At 45.9% G+C, this 22942-nt stretch overlaps 1 protein-coding gene across 1 annotated transcript in view; it reads right to left on the bottom strand.

Annotated features, from left to right (window-relative positions):
* Positions 1 to 22942, bottom strand: part of LOC103189435 (histone-lysine N-methyltransferase 2C) — a 114888-nt gene that overhangs the window by 73307 nt on the left and 18639 nt on the right. Inside the window, 9 exon segments of the mRNA XM_007909831.2 lie at positions 2772 to 2867; positions 5127 to 5325; positions 6135 to 6265; positions 6661 to 6783; positions 8359 to 8493; positions 11242 to 11460; positions 12453 to 12521; positions 18883 to 18992; positions 22237 to 22401. Of these exon segments, the coding sequence (XP_007908022.2) occupies positions 2772 to 2867; positions 5127 to 5325; positions 6135 to 6265; positions 6661 to 6783; positions 8359 to 8493; positions 11242 to 11460; positions 12453 to 12521; positions 18883 to 18992; positions 22237 to 22401 (1247 nt within the window).

Genomic DNA, 22942 nt, shown 5'->3' with positions numbered 1-22942 from the left:
TTAGAATTTGGAATGATCTGCCCGAAAGGGCAGTGAAGTCCGATTCGATAACAGCTTTTAAGAGAGAACTGGATACGTATCTGGAGAAGACGGGTTTGCAGGGTTATGGGGAGAAAGCTGAAGAGTGGGGTTAATAAAAGTCAGTTGCTCTGTCAAAGAGCCGGCACAGACTCGATGGGCCGAATGGCCTCCTTCTGTGCCGTATCATTCTATGATTCTATGATTCTATAACAGGCTGTTTCAACTAGTCCAGAATTGTAAAACCAGAGGATATGGTGTGAAGGGGGGTAATTTCAGAACAAATCTATGGAAACATTATCTCAGTGAGAAAATAGTAGACCTGTAGAACAGGCTCCTAGGGAGACAGTTGAAGCAGGAAATGTTGATTCCTTCAAACACAGATTAGATCCTTTTCTTTTTAGGAAATAACATAATGCGATATAGTACGCATATGTGTGCATGCGACCACCAGGAAGGTGGAAGACAAACTAGATGGATCTTAGTCGTTTATCGTCTAGCATTTCTTATGTTCTTACATGTTCTTTAGAGTAGTGACTGTATTTGTAGGCGATTGATTTGAAGTAAGTAATACTTAAAAATCTTTGCATTTTACAGTGTGGCTTTCTTGCTGGGAGTGGGGTGGGGGAGAATGCAAAGCAGACTGGTGTGCAGAGGGACAGTTCCAGGTGCTGGGATTCACAAGGCTGCAGATTAAGGCGTAGTGACTGTGCATCTGGAGGCAAACTATTGCTGTTATATACTTCTGTCCCCTGGTTATGGACCCCCACAAGCAGTGGAAACAGCCCATTTAAGTTAAGCTTTTCGAAAGCCGTTTATAATTTCAAACATCTCGATCCTCTCCTAAATGTCTCATTTTACGCTGTTGTGGATGCCCTCTCCCAACATCACAACAACAACTTGCTTTTACATGGTGCGCTTCACAAGGAGTAGCAGACTGCAAGAGGACATCGACAGATTGGTAAAATGGGCAGAAATGTGGCAGATGAGGTTTAATGTGGAGAAATGTGAAGTGTTGCATTTTGGTAGGAAGAATGAGGAGAGGCAATATAAGCTGATGGTCCAATCTTAAAGGGGGTGAAGGAACAGAGAGATCTGGGGGTCCATATAAGCAAATCTTTGAAGGTGGCAGGACAGGTAGATAAAATTGTTAAAAAAGCATATGGGATACTATGCTTTATAAATAGGGGCAGAGAATTCAAAAGTTTAATATTTATAAAATGCTGGTTAGGCCTCAGTTGGAGTACTGCGTTCAGTTATGGGCACCGCACTTTAGGAAAGAGGTTAGGGTGCCAAGGAGGTTTACCAGGATGGTACCAGGAATGAAGGAGCTTAGTTATGAGGAGAGGTTAGCGAAACTAGGGTTATTCTCCCTAGGGCAGAGAAGATTAAGAGGGGATTTAATAGAGGTTTTCAAGATCAGGAGAGGATTTGATAGGTTGAACCGGGAAAAACTGCTTCCGCTGGCATGTGGGTCAGTAACCCGAGGACACCGATTTAAGATAGTTGTTAAAAGAAACAAGAGGGGAGAATAGGAAAAAAATTTCACCCAGCGAGTGTTCGGACCTAGAATGCATTACCTGAAAGGGTAGTGGAAGCCGATTCAATAACAACTTTTAAGAGAGAAGTATTTGAACATATTCAAGACTGAGAAAGATAGATTTCTTATTGCAAAAGAGATTAAGGGATATGGGGATAAGGCAGGGTCAGGTTATTAGCTGGAGTTAGATTAGAAGATCAGCCATGATTGAATGGCGGGGCAGGCTCGAAGCGCCGAATGGCCTACTCCTGCTCCTACATGTTATGTTATTTGGGGAGGACAGTATTGCAGTGCTATGGAGAGAAAGTAGGCCAGTGGGATTGAGTTGGATTGCTTGTTTTGGAACCATCGCAGACACGATGGGCCGAATGGCCTCTTTCTGTGCTGCATGATTCTATGACACACACACACACATACAGGATTCGAAATCGAGACGAGCACCATTGTACAAGGACTGGCTACTGGCTAGTCACAGCTTTATAGTCTCTTACCAAATGGAGAGGGTGAATTCTCGACCTGGAAAGTGCATAAATCAAGATCTCAAAGGGACCCAAAACCAGATAAAATGGATGAATAAAAAAAGAGGGAAACAAAGTGAGTGTGTGGGGGAGGGCGGGAAAAGAGCTGAAAAAGAAAAATGAAATTAATAAAACGAGAAAAAGAAATCAAACACAAGAAACATAAAAATAAAAACGCACATACACTCACAAACACACACAGAATATGCATCTCTATTGCACACCACACATCACAGTATAAAGCAGTGCAATAAATGATGCTGAGGTCCCAAGGCAAGTCGAGCAGAGAAACACTGCGCTAAGTCTAAAAGTATAAGAGAGATTTAAAACACCCAACACAGACACAAACACACACACACAACAAACACACAGACACAATCACACAACACACACAGACAGTCACAAACACACACAACACACAAACAAAACACACAGACATCAGACACAATCACACAACACAAACACATACACACACGCAACACAGACACACACACACACAACACAGACACACACACACACAGACACAGACACACAACACACAGACACGCAACACACAACACACACGCAACACACAGACACGCAATACACACATAAGCTACACGCTTGCACTTGACAGGACACCGTAATGTGCTTCTGCAGATAGAAAGAAAGCCTGGGATTGGCTGCTCTTGTACAGACGTGATTCCTACCCTTACCTGAATCATCTCCGGTTTTCCCCAGTTCGTCAGAGAGCATTCCCAGGATATCCACCTCCGTGGTGAGCACTTCGGAGAGGTCAGCCAGCGGGTCACCTGCACAACAGCACAACTCATTAACTCTGCTCCAGTCTTTATGGAAGCCTATCAAAAGACAGATAGAGAGGGCACGAGTGGGCAGGGGGTGTCTGAGAGCTTAGGGGAAAATTGGAAAAGAATTGGAAGGCTCTGCTGCTGATGGCAGATTGGGGGTGAGGAGGGGCACGGGGGAGAAGAGTAGGGGGGTGGTACGCATAACAAGCTCAGGTTGACTGAGTGTAGAGGATGAGCAGGCTCTGTGGACCTCTCCCCCACTTCTGGAACAAACAAAAGATTAGAGGCGATGGTCAAATTAAATAGAGGTTATAGGTCAATTGTAGAAACTCACTCAAGAGAAAGTAACTGTGTCAATATTACTCCACATGGGATCTTCTGTAACTAGCAATCAAAACCTAAATCTCTAGCTGTTTTGCTGTGCACTTCTGAGAACAAACTTCCTACCCATCACTTTGCAGCTGTACACTAGAAGCTGCTCAGAGCAACAAAAAGAGAGGTTACGATCAGACCTTTCACACACTGAAAAGTTCCCTCCGGATTTATGGGTCACGGAACCGAATGACAAAATGCTATTGCGCTCCCGTAGCCAGAGTCTCAGTCTCCAAAGCTTCCATTACTTAAGCCAGTTCATCTCACGATCATTGGAGATCCGGACTTTCAATTAAAAAGGGTTTAATGTTTCTCTGTAGGTGACAGACCCACACTGAAAGCATTTATTTCTCTCTCTCTATATATATATATATGTATACTATATATATATATAAAAATACAAATGAGTGATAGTGAGTGAGGATAGTGAGCGAGTGACAGAGAGTGAGCAAGTGACAGCCTGAGAGTGAGCGAGTGACAGCCTGAGAGTGAGCGAGTGAAAGTGAGCGAGTGACAGACTGAGAGCGAGCAAGTGACAAAGTGAGTGAGGGCCAGCGTGAGTGAGGGCCAGCGTGAGTGAGGGCCAGCGTGAGTGAGGGCCAGCGTGAGTGAGGGCCAGAGTGGCACTTTACTGGACCAGGAAGTCTTTGAAATCAATAGCAAGATGGCTGCAGTCACTGAGCTGACTGTAGCTGAACTCACAACCCACTGCTGCTTCTTCTCTTCAAATTCAGACCCGGCCACCCTTGGACTGCCCGCAGCTCCCTGCTTCTGGCTCTGTTGCGACAAATGATTGCTGACCACCAACTAACTCCGCCAGAGAGTAACTCTTTCCCATTTCAAAAGTGTCCGGTACTAATGATCTCCATTGGCGTCAAATAACAGCTCTTTCTCCCCTCCACCAGCCTAGTCACTTTCCCAGAAAGTATTGTTGAACGAAACTGCGCTTTTTGTTTGGTCATCCGTCTGTTACGTGCTGAGACCCATCACCGTGCCTAAGAGTATCCAAACCAGATTGAGAGTTCCACATATGTGTCTAGAATGGAACACACACTCTCTCTCTGGAGGGACGTATCTGCTTACTGGATTGCGGAGAATACTGGCACAGGCTGGCAAAAAGGAAAGCCATTCAACTAATCTCATCCTCCAGAATGTCCACCTTTCAACCAGAGCATCAACCACCCTTCCTAGCAAATGAATTAACCGCTGATTAAGAAAAACGTCCCAGCGTCTGTCCTAAAATTTCCCCTTTGCAACTCTAAACCTGCATCCTCTTGTGCTACTGTCGTAGCACATCCTAATGTATTGACCTGGGTTTACTTTTTCAATCCCATTTAGAATTTTATACAACTCTATAAGGTCCCCCGAGTCATCTTCTCTCACAACTGAAGAGCCCTAGCTTGTCCAATTGTAGCTCATTCCTCCACCACTGGGGATCATCCTCATTACTCTCCTTTGCACTGCCTCTGGGTTAAGCAGCTCCCTCATCTCATGGACTGACCGGAGCCTGAGTATGAATCTAGGGATCTAAATGTTTTTTGTCAGCCGGGTGTCTGAAACATACGGAAACCCATCACCATGCTTAAGAGTTTCCAAACCAAGCTGAGATTTCTATGCATCCGGCGATCTAGACTCAAATGATTTAGCAATCCAGTCCAGAATCTTGTTTCCTTTGTTTATTGCTGACTCATACTGAGTGACGAGACATCTAACACCTCTAGATCTCTTGGCAAGTTTTATACCATCCATGGAAAACTTGCGTTATCTATTCTTGGATCCTACATGTAGTACCTTGTCTTTGTCTGTATTCAGCTCACTTGAGGTGAGCAACAATTTAACTAACACCTTGGGTTCTATGTTGAGTTGAAACACTACAAGCTTAGTACAAACCTTGCCCTCCTGCTGCTTTGGCAGGAAGCTGCGCTGTGGCCGAACTCAAGAGTGGTTCAGAGGAAGGGTTCATGAAGCTTATGCTTGTCATCTGCACTCTGCTCAGCAGCTGAGTTGAGTCTTCATCAGAGAGAGCTTCCAGACTGCGCCGTTTACTCTGTCGGCCCGTGTCCAGCAAGGTTTTCCCAAAGAAAGCCTCCTGCAAAGAAGTGAAGAGTGAACGAAATACGTTGACTCAAGAGTACACTGCTGTTGAGAGAACTTTCAGTTCTAATAATAATCATTGCATTTGATATAGTGCGTCGTTAAGATGTCTTAAAGCGCTTCACAGAATATACTGTAAAGTGAATTGACTGTATATTTTGTAGGCAGCCAATTGCGCACAGCAATATCCCATAAACAGTTTGGATTGAATGACCAATTTTTATGATTATTATTTTTTGTAGGGATTATTAGCAATCCGTCAATTGACTAGCAACCAGGTTCCTACTTACTGCTAGGTAAACAAGAGGCATGTGGAGTAAGGAAACTTGCCTAAAGCCTCGCCCACCCCGGAATATTTATTCTATAGACTATGGATTTTTATATCTCAAATGCATTCCACAATTTAGTACTGTCAAGTGACTAGGCTTTCCTTTTGTAGGCAAACGTTACCGCCATTCTGCAGACTACAAGGTGTCGCAAACGTTTGTGAAGTCAGTGACTAATTTATCTGGAGGATTGCTAGCCAGGAGCACTCTGCGCTCGTCTGCTGATGATAGGGAGGATATGGCAAGGGACACAAAGTAGGCTGGTGCTCGCTGAGCGAAAGTGCTCATTCAGGACTTCACATCCAACAGGTCAGAACGGGAGTGATCCATTAGTCAAGGGGGAATGAGTGAGGTAGAGCTGGGTGTTATCCACATACATATGGAGATAACGTGAATTGAAATCAAAGGGGTGTGACCACAGTGATTGACGTGTGAAAGACAGATGAGATGGACTCTTGGCCAAAGGACAATCACTGACCTGCAGGTATGCAGGGAAAATCTCCTCCAGTTTGTTCTTCTTCTTCCTGTATCGTTTCTTCATCTTCTCGGCAATCTCGGCACCAGTAGCCGAATCGTCAGCTGGATGCTCTGGCATCTGCTCAATCCAACCTGGGAACCACAAACCAGAGGAATCAATGTCATATTTACAGATGTACAGAAGGGGGAAAGGGTATTAGAGGATACAAGTAAGAAGAGCAGGGAATTAGGATAGAGATAGATAATAATAATCCGTTAAGAGAGCAAATTGTAAGGAGCTCGCAGTATATGTGACATAGGAACATAGGAACAGGAGTAGGCCATTCAGCCTCTCGAGCCTGTTCTGCCAATTCTAAAAGATCATGGCTGATCTGCATCTCAATCCAATTACCCGCTCTTGCCCCATATCCCTTAATACCCTGACCTAACAAATATCTATCCACCTCAGTCTTGAAAATGTGAATGGATCCAGTATCCACAGCCTTTGGGAGGAGAGTTCCAGATTTCCACTAAATCTCATCACTCACCATCCTCCTTGCTGCCTATGGTTTCTGAGACGGAACCGGTGGAGCTCTTCCTGGACAGCGATCGCTTGGCTTTATTCTGTCCTGTCCGACTCTGCCTCTGGCGGACCATAAACCCACCAATTCCTGATAGAGGAAAATACGACTCAACAACAAAAATTTACATTCACATCACGACTTTCAGCCACTACGCCCTGAAACTCTGGAACACTGTCCTTCTATCCCTCCGACTGACCCCCTCCTTCCCCATCTTCAGGTCGTGGCTAAAGACCTCCTTCTTGAAGTGCCCTTACGGTCATCTTGCCCCACTCTCTGTCTTGTCCCTCAGGCTCCGACTGTTAAGTGCTCTGAGATGCTACCCTGTGTGAAGGGTGCTATACAAATGCAAGTTGTTGTTGTTGACTTTCGTGTTGGGAACAACAACTTGCATTTAGATAGCAGGATAGTGCCTTGGAGCACTTAACAGTGTTGTTGGGATTGGTCTCCAGCAAGGGAGAAGGGGGAGATAACCATAGACGTTGAAGAGGTAGGTCTTTCGATGGGATTCAAAGATGGATAAAGAGGAAGCAAGGTGGGGGGATTGAGCGAGAGAGTTCCAGTGGTTAGGAGTTTAGCAGCTTAAGGCACAGCCAGTGATGGTGGAGTGCAGGTGTTAGGGTATGCGCAGAAGTCTTAAGAGCGCTTCACACACACAGCAGCTGGGAGTAGGGGGAGCTGGGGAAGGAAATTTGAATGAGTGTGATAAAAAGGTACCAAAAGGGTGTTCAAAAAGAAAGGTCTTAAGGCAGGTGTTAAAGGGAGGGAATGATAGAAGGGGCGAGGTGGGAGGATTCTGAGAGGGAGGTCAAATACATGACAAGGAAGGCTTTATTGGGGGTGGGCGTGGGGGTGTTCAGCAAAAGATGAAATCAAATGAGCGAAAGGAACTTCTTCACCAAAATGGCTCGTGACCTTGAAAATATCTAGGGCCAGTTTATGTCCCTAGATTGGTGATCTCTTCTTTCTTTGTTCTCTGTTGGCAATACACTGGATACAGCCCATAGCAGACCCTCCCACCATTCACCCCCACTCCCCACCCGCGCACACACGGTGTCCAAGAACACACACCCACACGCCATTCACACACACATAAATCAGAGCATTTACACGAACACACTCTGCAGCTTTCTCACACACAGTCGGTATTCAAACACACACAGCGTACACACCCATAGCATTCACACACAGTTCAAACAGTTCAAACAAACCATTCGTTCACACATACACACATGCCATTCACACACACGCTGTTCACACATACAGAATGTTCACACACCACACAAACACATATTCACAGCATACACACACTCACAGCGTACATATCAATCCCCTACACACACTTACGGCAAACACACACCCACACATACTCTCACGGCATACACACACAATTACACATACTCCCATGGCATACACATACACCCACCCATGGCATACATCCCCCCACACACACACACCCATGGCATACACATACACACATTCTCAGGTCTTACACACATGCACCACGTGCACACACACAGCACGCACACGTACACACACAGACAGTGCTCACGCAGAAGTCTCAAAGGCCTCCCACAACAAGCTGGCAGCCAGTGCAGCGTATTCTCCAATGTTGGGGAAGCTTCACAGCCGAGTGGAGATGTCCATTCTAATCACATTTCTTACCAGGTCTGTAAGGTTTCCGTTTCCGCTTCTTCAGGATGTCAGAGCCCTCAACAACCTTAGTTTCATCATCTGGGGGCTCCTGCTCGGGACTGGTAAGTATGTCGGACTTGGTGTCACAGTCCATTAGATCAGTTTCTGTAAGTTTAAAGCAGGCGGTCTCACTCGGTCATCGTACAATTAACTCTCAGTAATAATAATCATTCTTACATAACCTACATAACATTACATAACAATCATTTGATACAACGTCTTTCACATTGGGTGGACGTTTCAAAGCGCATTACAGGATTTACTGTAAAGTGGAGCAACTGTGTCCTTGAGGACAAACTATAGTTAATTTTTAACACAGCAATCTCAACAACAAAAAATGCCACTTCTGGCCGACATTTAGGTTTCACGCAGGGTCTTCCCCATTAATTCAAACTCAGTGTATAAACAGTACATATGTAATAATAATAATAATCCTTGCATTTGATATAGCACCTTATCACGTCGTTGAAACATCTCAAAGCGCTTCACAGAATATACTGTAAAGTGATTGACTGAGTGGGTAGACTGAGTATTTTATAATAATAATAATCCTTGCATATGATATAGCGCTTTTCACGTCGGGAGGATGTCCCAAAGCGCTTCACAGAACACACTGTAAAGTGAATTGACTGTATATTTGTGGGCGAACGCGGCAGCCAATTGCGCACAGCAATGTCCCACAAACAGTCGTAGATTGAAAATGACCATTTTTTATTATTGTTTTTGGTTTTGGAGGGATTATTATTAGGCTCTGTGTGGAGTACGGAAACTTGCCCAAGGTTTCGCCCTGCCTGGAATTGAACTCAGGTCTCTCGCTTGCAAAGCGAGTGCTCTAACCACTGAGCTACAGGACTCCATTTTGTGGGCGAAATGCAGCAACTAATTGCATACAAGTTACAGCATGTCCAAGACATAATAAATCGGAGAAATGAAGGGACATTTTAATTAAAGCAAGGATTAAGAGCCAACAGTACACATGTTAATGTTCTTCCCTTTTCATTTAAGCACCACGTAGAATAATCCTTGCATTTTAATACAGCGCCTTTTACTTTGGGAGTATGTCTCAAAGCGCTTCACAAGATTTACTGTAAGGTGTAGTGAATGTATTTTTGTAGGTGAATGTGGCAGCCAATTTACGCATAGCAACTACTCACGGCTATTGCCTCACAAATAGCCGTGAAGAGAATAACCAGGTTTATTTGGGGGACCTGGCTTTTTGGATTCCCCCAAATTGACTACCCTAGACAAACTATTAACTATTAACCTGATCCTGATGTTAACACCGATTAATCAGAATTCTTGCATTTGATGCATTTGACACTTTAATGAATTGCTATTTTTACTTGTGTGTCAGCTTGGCTCAATGGTAGCACTCTCGTCTCTGAGTCAGAGGTGGTAGGTTTAAGCCACACGTTGGGGCTTGGAAACATATAGTCTAAGCTGACACTCCAATGCAACATTGGGGGTGTTTGGCATTGTCAGAGGTGCTGTCCTTTGGATGAGATGTCCTGTCTGACTGTGGACATTAACGGTTCCATAGCATAGTGTGAGAGTGAGTGTGTGTCTGTGTGAGTGTCTGTGAGTGTCTGTGTGTCTGTATGTGGAGATCTGTAGCTCAGTGATTAGAACACTCGCTTTGCAAGTGAGAGACCTGGGTTTGATTCCCGGCAGAGTGAAACCTTCGGCAAGTTTACTTACTCCACATGACTGATAATAATCCCTCCAAAAAACAGAACAATAATAAATTGGTCATTTCAATCCACGAATACCTCACTCCAAAAGCCGCTGAAACCCTGGTCTTTGCCTTTGTCACCTCCTGGCTGGACTATTCAAATGCCCTCCTCGCTGGACTCCCCTCCACTACCATCCATAAAATCCAGGTCGTACAAAACTCTGCCGCCCGCATTCTTACCTGCACCAAACTCCGCTCCTCGATTACCCCAGTCCTTGCCAGACTGCACTGGCTGCCTGTCCAGAGAGGATCGACTTCAAGATCCCCACCCTTGTCTTCAAATCCCTCCACTCCTCTGCACTCCCCTAACTCTCTGACCTTCGATCCTCCAGGTCTAGCCTCCTCCTTGTCCCCCGAGTCCTCCGCTCCACCCTCAGCGGCCATGCCTTCAGCCACTACGCTCCAAGGCTCTGGAACTCCCTTCCTCACTCCCTTCGCCTCGCCCCCTCTCTTCCTATTTTCAGGTCTCGGCTGAAGACCTTTCTTTTCAACTGCGCCTTTGGTCACCTTGACCCCCTTCCCCCTGGCTCGGCCACGGGATCTGTTACTGTGAAGCGTTCTGAGACGCCGTCCGGCGTGGAGGGCGCTATATAAATCCAAGTTGTTGACTGTTTGTGGGACACTCACTGCTGTGCGCAATTGGCTGCTGCATTTCGCCCACAAAATATACAGTCAATTCACTTTACAGTCTATTCTGTGAAGCGCTTTGAGACATCTAGAAGACGTGAAAAGCGCTCTATCAAATGCAAGGATTATTATTATTATCATCATTATTATTATTATTACTCAAAAAGAGAAGGGAGTTTCTCCCGGAGGCCTGGCCAACACTCCTCCAAATGAAATTGATCACTCACTTCACAGCTGTTTGTGGGACATTGCTGTGTGTAAATTGACTGCCGCATTTGCCTACAAACACACTATCAACTTACTGTAAATCTTGAAGTACTTTCAGAGGGGAGACAGGGGGAGGGGGTGTGACTGGAGGTGGGCGAAGATAGGGGCCGGGGTGGTGGGGGGGAAGACAGGAGGAGCAGGGAAGGGCAGACGGGAGGAGGAAACAAGCAAAAGGGCAATGTTTAGATTCTGGCTCATGTAAAAGGAGTTGAGTCATAGTTCTGTACCTCTGTTGTCTTCCACGTCGCCCTCCATGTCTCGAGACTGCTCTGACTGGGGATCTACCGAGGCCTGCAGCACAGCCACGCTGTTCTGGTTTATGATCTTCAGCTTCAGCTTCGGTTTGGGCCGTTTCCTCCGAGGGGCGGCCACACTCAGGCTCTGTAGCTGTGACATGCCCAGCTCGGTCAGGCAGACCCCATCCTGGGTGTATGTCCGCGTGGGCTCTGCGTTTAGGAACAAAGGAATTGCTAACCGATAAAAGATCAAGTTCCATGAAGTCCGCCTTCTACCATTCTGGTAGCCACATGTACAATACTGGAGGTGCTGATGGGAATTAAATCTGTATGGATTAGTCTACCATCACAGTTGAAAGCTTTCAAAACCTTAGATCCAAAGATGCCTTGTTCCTCCAAGCATATTACACTTACTGTATGTCATGAATCAAATTACGCATATACTGTATCCCAAAATATTATTTTCCAAAACAAATCTATCTAATTTGCATTTTAATGAATCAACACTATCTGCTTCCACCATCTCCCTAAGGAGCCTGTTCCACGGATTTACCACTCACTCAGTGAAATAGTGTTTTCACAGATTAGTTTTGAATTTACTCCCCAACAATTGCAGGCTGTGTCTTCTGATTCTGCTGTTCTGGACAAGATGAAACAGTTTGCCAATGGTCAACATTATTTCCTTTAGAATCTTAGAAACACTAATCGTAATCTCAACCTTTCCAGGAGGAGGTAGATGAAGTGGTCAGAGCAAGGCTTCTCGCACGACCCGACTGAGAACAGGGAAAGGCAGTTTCACTTGATGGCCCTGACAATCTCACCCCCAACTACTCCCATCCCTGCCAACTCCCGCTAACCCCCATCCCACAGTCCCTCCCCTGTACTGCCAACCCCTATCACCCTTGGCACCACCAAATGCTATCCACTCTTGCCGCCCACCTCCACCCCACCACCCACACTGCTGTTCCTTCATTGCTGCTGGATAAAATCCTAGAGCTATCCCACCTCCCTCCCACAATCCAACCCAATGTTGGGAGCTCCACTGCCACAAGAAGCAGTTTCCAATACCTCCCCACCCCACCATCAGAACAGCCAGGGACGGGCAGAAAATCCCGGGCCATGCCCACGTTCTCGGTCTTCAGGAGCGAGAGAAAATGGGTCTGGGGACAAGGAGAAAGCTCAGACATTTGGCCCCATGTTACCTGATTCTTTCATCTTTGTGAATACTTGAGGAGTCGCCAAAGTCAACTCCTTCGCTTCTGAGGTAGTCACTGCAACAGAGCAAATTGGGATTGAGTGTTGAATTTGACGATTGGCACACAAAATCCAGCATAATAATAATATCATAGAATCATAGAATTATACAGCACAGAAGGAGGCCATTCGGTTCATCGTGTCCATGCCTGCTCTTTGAAAAGAGCTACCCAAATCAATCCCACTCCCCCGCACTCTCCCCATAGCCCTGCAACCATGTTCTCCCCAAATAATTATCTACTTCTCTCTTAAAAGTTGTTATCAAATCAGTTTCCACGAGACAATGCATTCCAGATCCGAACAACTTGCTGAGTGAAAAAAATTCTCCTCACCTCAACCTCTGTTTCTTTTAACAACTATTTTAAATCGGTGTCCTCGGATTACCATTGCACCCGCCAGTGGAAATAATTTCTCCTTGTTCATCCTATCAAATCCCGTCATAATTTTGAAAACTTCTATTAAGTCTCCTCTTAATCTTCTCTGCTCCAAGGAGAATAATCTTAGCTTCTCTAGACTCTCCTGATAACTGAAGTCCCTCATTCCTGGTACCATCCTTGCAAATCTCCTTTGCCAATGCCTTGACATCCTTCCTAAAGTGTGGTGCCCAGAACTGAACCCAGTCTCTAGCTGAGGCCTAACCAGTGTTTTATAAAGGTTCATCATAACTTCCTGACTTTTGTATTCTATGCCCCTATTTATAAAGCCCAGTATGCTTTTTTAACAGCTTTATCTATCTACCTGTCCTGCCACCTTCAAATATGAACCCCCAGCTTTCTCTGTTCCTTCACCCCCTTTTAAGATTGTACCATCAGCTGATATTGCCTCTCCTCATTCTTCCTCCCAAAATGCATAACTTTGCATTTCTCCACATTAAACTTCATCTGCCACGTGTCGGCCCATTTTACCAGTCTGTCTATGTCCAGTTGCAGTCTGCTACTATCCTCCTCACTGTTTACGACTTTTCCTAGCTTAGTATCGTCTGCAAAATTGTACTCCCTATACCCAAGTCCAGATTATTTATATAGATCAAAAAGAGTAGTGGTCCCAATACTGACCCCTGGGGGACACCACTGCACACTTCCCTCCAGTCAGAGAAACAACCATTCACCACCTCTCTCTGCTTTCTGTCTCCCAACCAGTTCAGTATCCATGCTGCCACTGTCCCTTTAAATACCATGGGCTTTTATTTTACTTACAAAACTCTTATGTGGCACTTTGTCAAACACCTTTTGAAAATCCATATCAACTACCTTCAACCACCCTTTCCGTTACTTCATCAAAAAATGATCAGGTTTGTTAGACACAATTTGCCTTTAACAAATCAGTGATGGCTGTCCTTCATTCACCCACATTTTTCTAAGTGAAAATTTATTTTGTCCCAGGATATAGTCTCTAGAAGTTTCCCCACTACTGACGTTAAACTGACTGGTCTGTAGTTCCTGGGTTCATCCTTTTGCCCCTTTTTGTACAGGGCAGTAACATTTGGAACCCTCCAGTCCTCTGGCACAACACCAGTGTCCAAGGAGGATTGAAAGATTGTGGCCAGAGCCTCTGTTATTTTCCACCCTTGTTTCCCTCAGTAAACTAGGATGCATCCCGTTCAGACCAGGTGACTTATCTACCTTTTTAGTACCTCCTCTCGGTTTATTCTTGTCTTATCCAATTTCTCTATCCTCTCCTCCGATACTGTGGCATTCGCTTTTGTGAAGACAGATGGAAAGTACTCATTCAGCACATCAGCCATGCCCTCGGCCTCCACAAGAAGATTTTCTCGTTGGTCTCTAATTGGACCCACCCTACCGTTGGCTAAACTTTTATTCTTTATATGCTTCTAAAATACCTTAGGGTTCCCTTTTATGTTACCCGCTAATCTTTTCTCATACAATCTCTTTGCCTCTCTTATTTCCTTTTTCAGTTCTCCTCCATATTTTCTATATTCTATTTGTTTATCCTCTGTGTTTTGGACCTGATATTTATCATAAGCCTCCTTTTTCTGTTTTATTTTAATTCCAATCTCCTTATTTATCCAGGGAAGTTTGGATGCCCTACCTTTCCCATTTGTGGGAATATATTTGTTCTCCTCCTGTATCTCCTCCTTGAAGCTTCCCATTGCTCATTAGCTGGTTTACCTGTCAATCTTTCTTTCCAGTCCACCTTGGCGAGGTCCCTTTTTAATTCACGGAAATTAGACCTCTTCCAGTTGAGTATCTTCACCTTGTCCCTTTCCATAAATACTCTGAACTTAATGACGTTGTGATCACTGTTGTCCACATGTTCTCCTACTGAAACCTGCTCCACTTGCCCCCCTTCATTCCCCAGAACTAGATCCAGCACTGCTTCCTTCCTCATTGGGCTGGAAACATACTGATCCAGAAAGTATATATATTTTCAGAAAGTATGCGTACGATACAATACAATACAAAATTATATTTATCCCAAGGCGCTGAACAGTCAGGATCGTTAGGACAATATTCTAGGTGCGAGTCGGGTGGGGTGTCGGATCAGGGAGGGTGAATCGCAGAGAGGGTAGGAGGTCGAAGAGGAGGGTCTTGAGGCCTGTCTTGAAGGAGACAAGGGAGGGAACGAGGCAAAGGGAATGTGGCATGGAGTTCCAGAGGGTTAGGGCAGAGAGGCTGAAGGCCTGGCCGCCGATTGTAGTGTAGGCTGGGCGGGGAACATGGAGCAGGCCAGAGCCTGCTCCATATAGGAGGTCACAGAGGTAGGAGGGGGCAATGCCATGGAGGGCCCTGAAGGCGAGGACAAGGATTTTGATCTTGATCCTCTGAAGGATGGTGAGCCAGTGAAACCGGGCAATGGTGGAGGTGATGGAGTCACGGTCCCCTGCCCGGCCCACACCACCATCAGGCCTTTAGCTTCTCTGTCCCCCACCTTTGGAACTCCATCCCACAGCCCCTCCGCCTCGCTCCCTCCCTTACCTCCTTAAAGGCATGTCTTAAGATCCTCTCCGATTGCACCTTTGGTCACTCTCCTACCCCTGCCCTCTACTCTTCCTGATCCCAACCACCCCCCCCACCGCTTGGGTCCAAATTCCTGACTGTCCAGCGCCCTGGGACATCCTCCCGATGTGAAGGGCACTACACAAATACATTTTTGTATTTGTATCACGTCTTCAAGAAGCCTCAAAGCGCTTCGCAAAGTATACTGTAAAGTGAATTGATTGTATATTTTGTGGGCAAAACGCGGCAGCCAATTGCGCACAGCAGTGTCTCACAAACAGTTGTGGATTGAGTGACCAAATTATTATTATTATTTTTTATTTTGAAGGGATTATTATCCCCGGATAATTGATCCGCCAATCGACTAACAACTGGGTTTCTACTTACTGCTAGGTAAACAGTGGCGTGTGGAGTAAGGAAATTTGTCTAAGGTTTTGCCCTGTCCAAGTCCTCTCGCTTGCAAGGCGAGTACTCTAACCACTAAGCTACAGGAATGCACATAATCAATGGACTGCAGTGGTGGTGGCAACAACAACAACAAGATTCCATTTATTGAGCGCCTTTCACGTCGGGAGGATGTCTCAAGGCGCTGTACAGTTAGGTCAGGACCCGAGCAGGGGGGAAATGGTCAGGGTGAGGGGAGGGAAGGGAGGGAGCGAGGAGGGGGTAGAGAGTCGAGAGGGGAGCTGAAGGCACAGTCAAAGAGAAGAGGAACATTTCACAATTCCACTCAAAGCTAAACACTGCAAGTATCATGCTATCTTTGTACCCTGCTCTGGCCCCCTTAGTGTTCAGAGAGATTTGGGTGTCCTTGTATACCAGTCACAAAAAGTCAGTATGCAGGTACAGCAAGCAGCTAGGAAGGCTAATGGCATGTTGGCGTTTATTGCAAAAGGGTTAGAGTACAAGAGTAGGGAAGTCTTGCTGCAGTTGTATAAGGCCTTGGTGAGACCGAATATTGTGTGCAGTTTTGGTCTCCTTATTTAAGAAAGGACATACTCGCCTTAGAGGGGGTGCAGCGTAGATTCGCTAGGTTAGTTCCTGGGATGAGGGGGTTGACCTATGAGGAGGTTGAGTAAACTAGGCCAATATTCCCTAGAATATAGAAGAATTAGGGATGATCTTATAGAAACATATAAGATTCTTATGGGGCTTCACAGAGTAGACAATGTGAGACTGTTTCCCCTGGTAGGAGAATCTAGAACTAGGGGTCACAGTCTTAAGATTAAGGGTCAGCCTTTTCGAACAGAGTTGAAGAAACACTTCTTCACTCAGAGGGTAGTGAATTTATGGAATTTTCTACCCCAGAAGGCTGTAGATGCTCAGTCCCTGAACATATTCAAGACTGAGGTTGATAGACTTCTAAAGGATAGAGGGATTAAGGGATATGGGGATAAGGCGGGCAGATGGAGTTAGGTTAGAAGATCAGCCACAATCTTATTGAATGGCGGGGCAGGCTCGGAGGGCCGAATGGCCTACTCCTGCTCCTAATTCCTATGTTCCAATCACATTTACAACAACTTGCTGTTATACAATTTCCTTCACGCAGAATAGTGTCTCACATGGTGAAGTTATGATGGAGGTGGTGGGGGTGAGGTGGAGGGATTGAGGCTTCTTCAATGTCAGATTGTGACCAATACTGATGGGACAGTGGGATTCTGGCAGGTATGTGTGTGTGTGTGTGAGGGGGAGAAGCGGGACAATGTGGAATGCACTGCCCTCAGAAAACCGTCGACACAGTTGACCGCGCCATCTTCCTCCACCGCCTCTCCTCAACAACAACAACATGATTGCATTTATAGAGCGCCTTTCACGTTGGGAGGACGTCCCAAGGCACTGGACAATTGGGTCGGTACCTGAGCAGGGGGGAAATGGTCAGTGTGAGGGGAGGGAAGGGAGGGAGTGAGGAGGGGGTAAGAGTCGAGAGGGGAGGTGAAGGCACGGTTGAAGAGAAAGGTCTTGAGACCGGCCTTGAAGGAGGAAAGGGAGGAAGCAAGGCGAAGGCACTGGGGGATGGAGTTCCAGAGCCTAGGGGCTGAGAGGCTGAAAGCCCGGCCACCGACAGTAAGTGGTTAGAGCTGGGGATGTGGAGCAGACCGGAGCCAGAGGAATGGAGGGTACGGGCAGGTAAGTGCTTTAATGGGACCACACTCGCATGGTTCGAGGCCTATTTAACCAACCGGCAGCACTTCATTTCGGCCAATGTTTATTCCTCCTTTTCCTCATCTACATGCTTCCTCTCGGCAATGTCATCCACAGACATGGGGTCAACTTCCACATGTATGCGGATGACATCCAAATCTACTTCTCTCCTCCACCTGTGACTCCCAGTCCACTGACGTCCTGTCAGATTGTTTGGCGGACAGCAAGGCCTGGATGAACACATATTTCCTGCAGTTGAATGTCTGCAAGACGGAAGCCATAATCTTTGGCTTCTCTCCTGTGGGTCTGAACACCTCAACCTTCCCAGGCTCTTCCTTAGACTCTCCGAACACATGCACAACTTAGGTATCAGGTTCGATCCCTAGTTTTGCTTTCTACCACACATCCAGTCCCTGACCAGAGCCGCTTTTTTCCACCTGCGCCATATTGCCCACCACCATCTGTACCTCACAACCGACGCAGTTGAAACCCTCGTCTACTCCTTGATCACTTCCCGGCTGGACTATTTCTATGCCCTCCTCACTGGTCTCCCCAGCTCCACCTTACACAAAATCCTATTAATTAAAAATTCCGCTGCCTGGATTCTCACCCGCCTGAAGCTCCATACCCCCATCACACCAGTCCATGGGAGGCACCTTAAATATACAAGCGGCCATTTGGTTCATCGTCCCACTCAGCTCCTGTTAACCCTGCAAGCCAAAACTCTGATGGGTAGTGTGGTCCTAGCTCACTGAGAGCAATCTTTGGGAAAGCTTGTCAAACAGTGCTCTCAAAGGTAATCTATTCGGGTATAGCTGGTTAGACTCCAGCAGTACCACAACGCATACTCTGGGGTCCCCAAGCCTTGACTCTTGACAACCTGCGCCTAATACTTTCTGGAATTAGGTAAGCAGGTCCCTCCGGGGAGAGTGTCTGCATTTCATTTCAGCAATCTATCTCTGGGATTTCCATGGATGGCATGGAAATTTTAGTTTGGTTTGGACACTCAACCTTCTCAGGCTCTTCCTTAGACTCTCCGAACACATGCACAACTTAGGTTTGGTTTGGGCATGGTGATGGGTTTCCGCATGTGTCAGATAGCCAGGATAAAAATAACCCCCAAAAATAAAAGATATAAAAAAAAACCTGGAAGACATGATCGAAAATCCTTGTAAAAATCCACACACATATATTGCTGTAATTTACAGAATCCTCTATTTTTAGAGGGTATCTTCACCAGACTTGTGGGTGAGTGAGATTTTCCAGTTTCTCCCCTTACCTGGGGTAGTCGGCACATATTGCCTGCACGTGAAACAATCAAAGCCACTATCCGCTGCCGCCTCCACTTCATCCTCTGTGGTCAGGCTCTGACAAGAAGCGTGCATCCACCTGACAGAGGGACAAATGCCAAGAGAAAAGACGTTCAGTAAGTGCTTCTTTTTTGTAGCTGTTACCATAGAGAGGCAACCGGATATAAAATATAGGTCTCAACAAAAAAAGGATTTATCAGTTATTCAGTCGAGGCTGATGCCCCAAAGCGACACTGGGGGTATGCTGCATTGCAGGGGTGCCGTCCTTCGGATGAGACGTTAAACCGAGGTCCTATCTGCCTGTTCAGGGGGATGAGCAAGTTCAAGTTCCCATGGAGCTATTTGAAGAGTTTTTCTCTCCCGATGTCCTGGCCGACAATCTCCCAAATAAAACTGGTGACTTACTTCATGGCTGTTTATGAGACATCGCTGTGCACAAATTGGCTGCCGTGTTCATTTACAAAATACAGTCACTGAACTTGATAGGAACTTTCTGAAGTGCTTTGAGATGTTCTACATTGTAGGTGTAAAGATAATACTAATACTTGCACCTAGTGTAATGCAATTCACATCTCAAAGCACTTCATACTGTAAAGTGCGTGACTGTGTGGCTGATACTTAATGCTTGTGCATTATTTCAATTGCTCTATTTGCAAAAATGTTTTTAAAAAGTGCAGAGACAGGAGACAGCAGTGTGCTCTGATCAGCTGCTAGCAAATAAAGAAAAGATTATTTATTAACATTAACAACTGAGCGAAGTGGAGTTAAAGGAAAGGGTAACAGAAGCACTGGCCTCCTGTGTTGTCATTAAGAAGCGGTCAATTAAAGTGAAATGAATGAGCCAGGGATGCACGGGGCTATAATTGAGCGAGTCAGTCTGATGGAGGAGGAAACCACAGGAGGAGCAGGGTGGGTGGACGTCAGAGAGTCTCTCAATTAAACCGCTGCCCTCAGTTCCTTCATGTGGTACAAGACACCTGCCTGCATTGTGTACGGGGAGGGATTTAGCAAAGAAAGCCTTGGATGGGGAAATCACAGATCAATTAGCCTGCTCACCCCAAACCCACACTATAACTGAGATCCTTTGTTTTTACTGTTTATAACTCTTTATCAAGGGTTACTTGCAGAAGCAATGATAATAATAATAAATCTTGCATTTGATATAGCGCCTTATCATCTTGAGACGTCTCAAAGCTCTTCACTGAATGTAGTGTAAATTGAATGTACTGTCAATCGACAGTGCATTTTGTAGGCGAAATGCGGCAGCCAATTGCATACCACAAACAGTCGTGGATTGAGTGACCAAATTATTATTATTTTATTTTTTTGAAGGGATTATTACCCCCAGAGAGCAATCTGCCAATCGACTAACAACCAGGTTCCTACTTACTGCTAGGTAAACAGAGGTGTGTGGAGCAAGCAAACTTGCCTAAATTTTCAGCCTGGCGGGGAATCGAACCCTCGTGAGATGAGAGCACTACAATAACAACTTGCATTTATATAGCGCTCTTCACGCAGGATAGCATCCCGGAGTGCTTCAACAGTACACTACAGGACTCCACAGCGATAGATATGTGGCCCTTTTTGTGCAGCACAGCTTAGACCATAAGACCATAAGATGTAGGAGCCATTCGGCCCCTTGAGCCTGCCCCGCCATTTAAAAAGATTATGGCTGATCTTCTAACCTAATTCCATTTACCTGCCCTATCCCCATATCCCTTATCCTTTAGAAATCTATCAACCTCAGCTTTAATGCTATGAAACCTCTAACCTCCGCTGCCTCACTCCCCCCTTTCTTTATCCATCTTTAAATCTCACCTTAAAACCTACCTCTTTGCTCCACTTATGGTTGTCTACCCCTTGCTCTACACCTGCGCTCACTCCCCTACTCATTGTGAAAAGCTCCGAGGCGATATAATCCTCAGCAACACATTTAATCCTCCGTGTAGGGAGCATGTGTCAACAACAACATATTACACTTGTATCACGTTGGAAAGACATCCCAAGGCGCTGGACAGTCAGGGTTTTTTGTACCCGAGCTGGGAGTTGGGGTCAGGAGAGGTGGAGGGCCAGGGTGGTGGGGGTGAGAGGGTGGCTGAAGGCATGGTCGAAGTGGAAGGTCTTTAGATGGGACTTGAAGGTAACAAGAGAGGGGGTTAGGCAGAGAGATTGCTGGATAGAGTTCCAGAGTGTGGAGGCAGAGATGCTGAATGCCCAACCACCTGAAGCAGGCTGGTGTCTGCCAAGCGGAGAGAATGGACAGGCTGATATGGGGTTAGCAGGTCGGAGAGGTAGAGGGGAGCAAGACCATGGGGAGCTCTGAAGGTGAGAATGAGGGTTTTGTACTCGATTCTCTGAGGGATGGGGAGCTAGTGAAGCCGGGCAAGAACGGGGGTGATCGGTTCGCGGAGCCTGTTGCGGAAGAGGACACAAGCTGCAAAGTTTGAATAATCTGCAGCTTGTGGAGGAAAGAGTTGGGAAATCCAGCGAGCAGGCAGTTGGCGTAGTCAAGCCGGGATGCACTGAAAGCGTGGATCAGGAACCAGACTAAAGACAGTTGGGGGTTGCTTGATTCCTACATTGCGTTGCCAAGCCTTGAAGCCAGTTCAGCTCCCTCGCACCACTCTTCCCGGCAGGATAGTACCATTAATATATGAAAGGACAGGAAGGTTTAGAAGAGAAAGTTGCAGATTAATTAGCCTGTTCACCTCAAGTCCTTCCATTTGATAAAGTGCCTTGAGATGTAAAAAGCTATACAAACCCAAGTTGTATTATAAATTATGTTGAAAGAGCCACGATAAGGGACATTCAATGTGCTCTCACGCCTTCCCCTTTTCATGTTTCACTGGTTGTGTTACAGAATGTTAAATACTTTTCATTTTTTTTAAAAAAAATCTTAACATTATCACTTCCAGGAGGAACAGAGAAAAGAATTCTGAACAAGGCTGCGTGAGACACATAGTGACATTCGTGAGAATTATTTTGCATTCAATCGCTTACTCGCTCAGTCATTCAGAGCACTGCCGCGTTTCGCCCACAAAATATACAGTAAAGTATACATTTACAGTATATTCTGTGAAGCAATTTGAGATGTCTCGAAGACGTGATAAGGCCTATATCAAATGTAGGGATTAGTATTATATTATAGAGCAGAGTAAGACTGTAGTGGCACATCTCACTGGATCGATCGCCTCCAGATAGCACTTTAAGAGTGGATGTGGTTCATGATGTATGTAATTAGAATATGCGCTCATTAGTGAATCAGTTAATTTGTCCCAAGACTTTGCAGCTGAGTGCAGTCGATGCGAGTCAAAGTATATTACCTGTCACACTGTCTGCACTGGATGATAATCTCCTCCTCCCTGTAGTTCTTGCCACAGACCGGGCAGGTGGCCAGACTTGCACAAGGCGAACACTGTGCATAATTGTTCTGCCATTCACACTTGAATCCAGGCAAGGTTGACCCACACTGCAGGCAGCAGACACACCTGGGGGAGAGGAGGAAGGAGAAATAAAGACAGGCTTTACTGCATCACTAAGAGCATGGCTCAGCTTCAAGCTCTGCTAATCGGAACGGCCATCCATGCTTGGACAACTTTTTGACATCCAATGCATCACTCAAAGGCCCAGAGATGCAGCTCTCTCGTTCCTCATTCTTCAAAGAACTTTATAACCTTCACAAGACTTCACAATTTCAGCCTTGAGATTCATAGAAATTAAAAACAACAACTTGCATTTATATAGCACCCTTCAGCCACTGTGCCCCGAGGCTCTGGAACTCCCTTCCTCACTCCCTTTGTCTCGCTCCCTCCCTTCCCATTTTCAGGTCTCTGCTGAAGACCTTTCTTTTCAACCACCCCTTTGGTCATCTTCCTCCCCCTCCCCCTGGCTCGGTCCCAGGATCTGTTACTGTAAAGCGCTCTGAGACGCCGTCCGGCATGGAGGGCGCTATATAAATCCAAGTTGTTGTTGTTCTTCTTCTTCACTCGGGGTGGCATCGTGGAGCGCTAAACAACAACAGTAATAATT

Source organism: Callorhinchus milii, unplaced genomic scaffold, assembly GCF_018977255.1.
Source record: "Callorhinchus milii isolate IMCB2004 unplaced genomic scaffold, IMCB_Cmil_1.0 Scaffold2, whole genome shotgun sequence".
NCBI lineage: Eukaryota > Metazoa > Chordata > Chondrichthyes > Chimaeriformes > Callorhinchidae > Callorhinchus > Callorhinchus milii.
Note: the sequence above shows the minus strand (reverse complement) of the source record. Positions and strands in the feature narration are given on the sequence as shown.